This window comes from Calidris pugnax, unplaced genomic scaffold (assembly GCF_001431845.1).
Source record: "Calidris pugnax isolate Ruff unplaced genomic scaffold, ASM143184v1 scaffold265, whole genome shotgun sequence".
Classification (NCBI taxonomy): domain Eukaryota; kingdom Metazoa; phylum Chordata; class Aves; order Charadriiformes; family Scolopacidae; genus Calidris; species Calidris pugnax.
The window spans coordinates 341,415-344,819 of NW_015091061.1; the positions used below are offsets into that span (position 1 = coordinate 341,415).

The 3,405-nt window shown below is 56.9% G+C and overlaps 1 protein-coding gene across 1 annotated transcript in view; it reads left to right on the plus strand.

The window, feature by feature from the left end:
• Window positions 1-136: 136 nt before the first annotated feature.
• Window positions 137-3,405, plus strand: part of LOC106896583 — a gene marked incomplete at its 3' end in the record, with an annotated part of 5,305 nt that continues 2,036 nt past the window's right edge. The window contains exons 1-2 of the mRNA XM_014956676.1: window positions 137-2,247; window positions 2,505-2,616. Of these exons, the coding sequence (XP_014812162.1) occupies window positions 885-2,247; window positions 2,505-2,616 (1,475 nt within the window). The remainder of the gene's footprint in view (window positions 2,248-2,504; window positions 2,617-3,405) is intronic.

The window sequence follows — 3,405 nt, forward strand, 5'->3', positions numbered from 1 at the left end:
TGCAGTCCCCTCACTCCTCCATCACCCCCAAAACTCCTTCCCCATCCCTTGAACCCCAGCTTTAGGGTGGTCTATCCCTCCGGACCTCCCCCCAGGAGCTTTTGTGTCCCTTTTTGCCCCTCTCCCCCCCCAACCCCGAGTTGTTTTGCAAGGCTTATTCAACGTTTCCCTTGCCAATAAACCATCTCCCCCGCCTTTAAATGACAGGGTTGGGGACTGGAAAGAGCAGCAAAACTTGCCGACAAGGCAGAGACAAAGGGGGGTCTGGGTGCCAGCTCCTCGCCGAGGCTCAGTTAACCTCTTCCCTGGTGGGGACACAACTTCCAGGCACCAGGAATCCAGCCCCCCCACCCCTTTGCAAGGCAAGAAGGAGGGGAGTAAGGAGTTAGCTCAGAAATATTTCCCTTTAAAGACTTCCAGCAGTCAGGGACCCCACACTCTCTTGCTGAGAAAAGAAAAAAAAGAAAAGCGTTGGGTTTTTTCCATGACATGGGGGAAAAAGGAAAAAAAAAAAAGAAAATAATATGGAGAAGGGGGTTGGTTTGAGGTTGGAAAAGCGTGCTGAAAATCCCAACAACTCCGTGGTTGAGGGGAATCGCAGCTGAGGCTGGTGGTGGAAGGGCTGGAGAAACGGGGTGAAATCTGAACCTCCAGCTCCCACTTTTCATCCCTGAACCCCCAGGAAACAAAATCCTGGGGGGTGGGTGGTGTTTCATCAAGGATCAAAAAGTGGTATTTTCTAAGCAGGGGAAGGAAAGGGTTTAGGGGGAAGTTCCCCGCTCACGTAGGTACTCAAAGGCTCCGTTTTTGGAGAGGAAATGCCTTCCTTAGATTAGGGGCTATTTCAAATAGCCTTTTCCAGCTGCAGTGCTAGGGATAATCGCATGGATGCTCCGCTCTTCTGCCGCTTCCTCCCAGTACTTGGCAAGAAAAAGCAGATCCCCTTCTTGGCTGGACCCGTCCGGTTCATTCCCCCTCTGTCTCCCTTCCCAGGAGGAAGGATGAGGTTCCTTCTCTGCTGCTTGGGGCTGGCGGCGCTCCTGGGGCCCTGCCTGGCCTGTCCCAGCCCCTGCTCCTGCTCCACCAAGAAGAACGGGAGGCTGTTGGCTGAGTGCGCCTACAAGGATCTGCAGGAGGTACCCGAGGGGTTGTCCTCCAACGTGACCATCCTCACCTTGTCGGCCAACAGGATCGGCTGGTTGGGGCAGGGCTCCTTCGCCGAGGTGCCCGAAGTGCAGTCGCTGTGGTTGGGCTACAACCAGATCGGGGTGGTGGAACCGGGGGCTTTCGCCTTGTTGGTGCACCTGAAGAACCTGGACCTGAGCCACAACAAGATAGCGGATTTCCCCTGGCAGGACCTCCGTAACCTCAGCGGGCTGCAGATCCTGAAGATGAACAACAACCGCCTGGCCGGGCTGCCCTGGGACGCTTTCCGCTTCTTGAAGGACCTGCGCTCCCTCTGGCTCAACGACAACGAGTTGACCACCTTGGCCGAGGGCACCTTTGACAACCTGCCCTCCCTGTCCCAGCTGCAGATCTTCAACAACCCCTTCAACTGCTCCTGCAAGGTCTTCTGGCTGAAGAAGTGGACTGAGAAGACCTCCGTCTCCATCACCAAGGGCGGGTCTACCCTGTGTGTGGCTCCCAGCAGGCTGAAGGGCAGGGCGGTGACGGACATCCCCGACCACCACTGCATTGCCCCCTCCGTGCAGCTCACCTACCTCTCCAACCTGGACAACACCGTCATGTACGATGGCCTCACCCTGACCCTGCACTGCAGCGTGGCGGGCAGCCCTCCGCCGGAGATCAGGTGGAAGATCCAGACCTCCAGCCGCCGCGTGGAGATCAACGGGCCCAACGTGGCGCGGGATGGAAACGTCAAGCAGAGCCAAGAGCGCTTCTTGGTCTTCAAGAACGGCACCATGGCCATCCCCAACTTCCGCAAGGAGGATGAAGGCATCTACACCTGCCTTGCTGTTAACGACGTGGGCATGCGGGATGTCTCGGTCAACGTGGCCTTGGCTGGGTCGGAGAATCCAGCTGAAGACCTGCTCCAAGATGACCCCCAAGCCAGCCACCTCGGGGGTCGGAGCTGCTACAAGGGGGATGAAATGGATCCCTCTGGTGCTGGAGAAAAGCTGGTGATCGTTTACCACATGCCGAGGGAGTCAAAGAGCAGGTCTGGAGGAGTGGTGCCCCAGGTCCACCTGGGGACCCTCCTGCTGGCTTTGGGCATCGTGCTCCGCTGTTAAAGGGGGGAGAAGGAAACAGTGCCTTGGGGGTTCCCCCTCTTTCTGTAGCTTTTATCTTCTCGTAGTGCCATGCCTTTGCTGAGCTTCTGGGAACTGTGGGTGGTCAGGAGTCAAAGGGGGCCGAGACTCAGGCCCAGGGCTGGTTGTTCAAACCCTCTTTAGATGGGGGTCAGGGCTGGGCTCCATTAGTTGAGAGCTTCAAACAAGCTTGGGTGATGTAGAGCAGATCCTCACCCTGCTGTCGCCTTCCAGGCATCCAAATCTGCCACCTTCTGACTTACCTCCCTCTGAGACCAAAGTGCGGCTGCAGGATTAAAGTCCACCCTCAACAGGGTGACCATCACCCACCCCTGAGCCCACCACCGTGAGCCCTCCTCCACCTGCAGCAGTGAGGGGATCTCTCGCAAAGAGGATCCTATGGGTCCAGCGGCACCAAAGAGGACATCCTCGCTGTGACCAGTGCCCGGGGCCTTGGCCAGGTGCATCCTACCACCAACCTCCCGTGAAGTGCCAGGAGCAGAAGGACCAGTCTGAGAGTGGAATAGCCCAGTCCCAAGGCACTTGGCTTTGAGGGACAGAGATAGGATGGGGTTTTGTAAGCAGGATAGGTATGGTAGGACGTGCAACCTCCCGTGAAGTGCCAGGAGCAGAAGGACCAGTCTGAGAGTGGAATAGCCCAGTCCCAAGGCACTTGGCTTTGAGGGACAGAGATAGGATGGGGTTTTGTAAGCAGGATAGGTATGGTAGGACGTGTTGGATGGGGCCATGGGCTTAGATCAGGCCATTTGGTGGAGTAGGAGAAGCTTTCCCACAGGTTTCATGCCTGCAGGAGCACAAAGGGCTCCTGCTGGCTGGGTGCTGGGAGCACCCAAGGTGCCTGCACTCCTCCTGCGTGTTGCAGGACCAGGCCCTGCCACCCTTGGTACTTCTCCCAGATGTGACGCAACTGATTTTTTACTATTTTATTATTTTGTTGTTGTTGTTCTCCTCTTCCCTTTCAGCCTGAAGTTCCGAAACGCTCGGCTGGGCTGGACCCACCGAGTCACGCTGCTCCAGCTCCAACCCCAGCAGGGGTTGAGGGATTGAGCCCAAAGAGATCAAAATAATTTCCCAGTGCTCATCTCTGACGGGAAACTGAGGTGGGGGTGGTGGT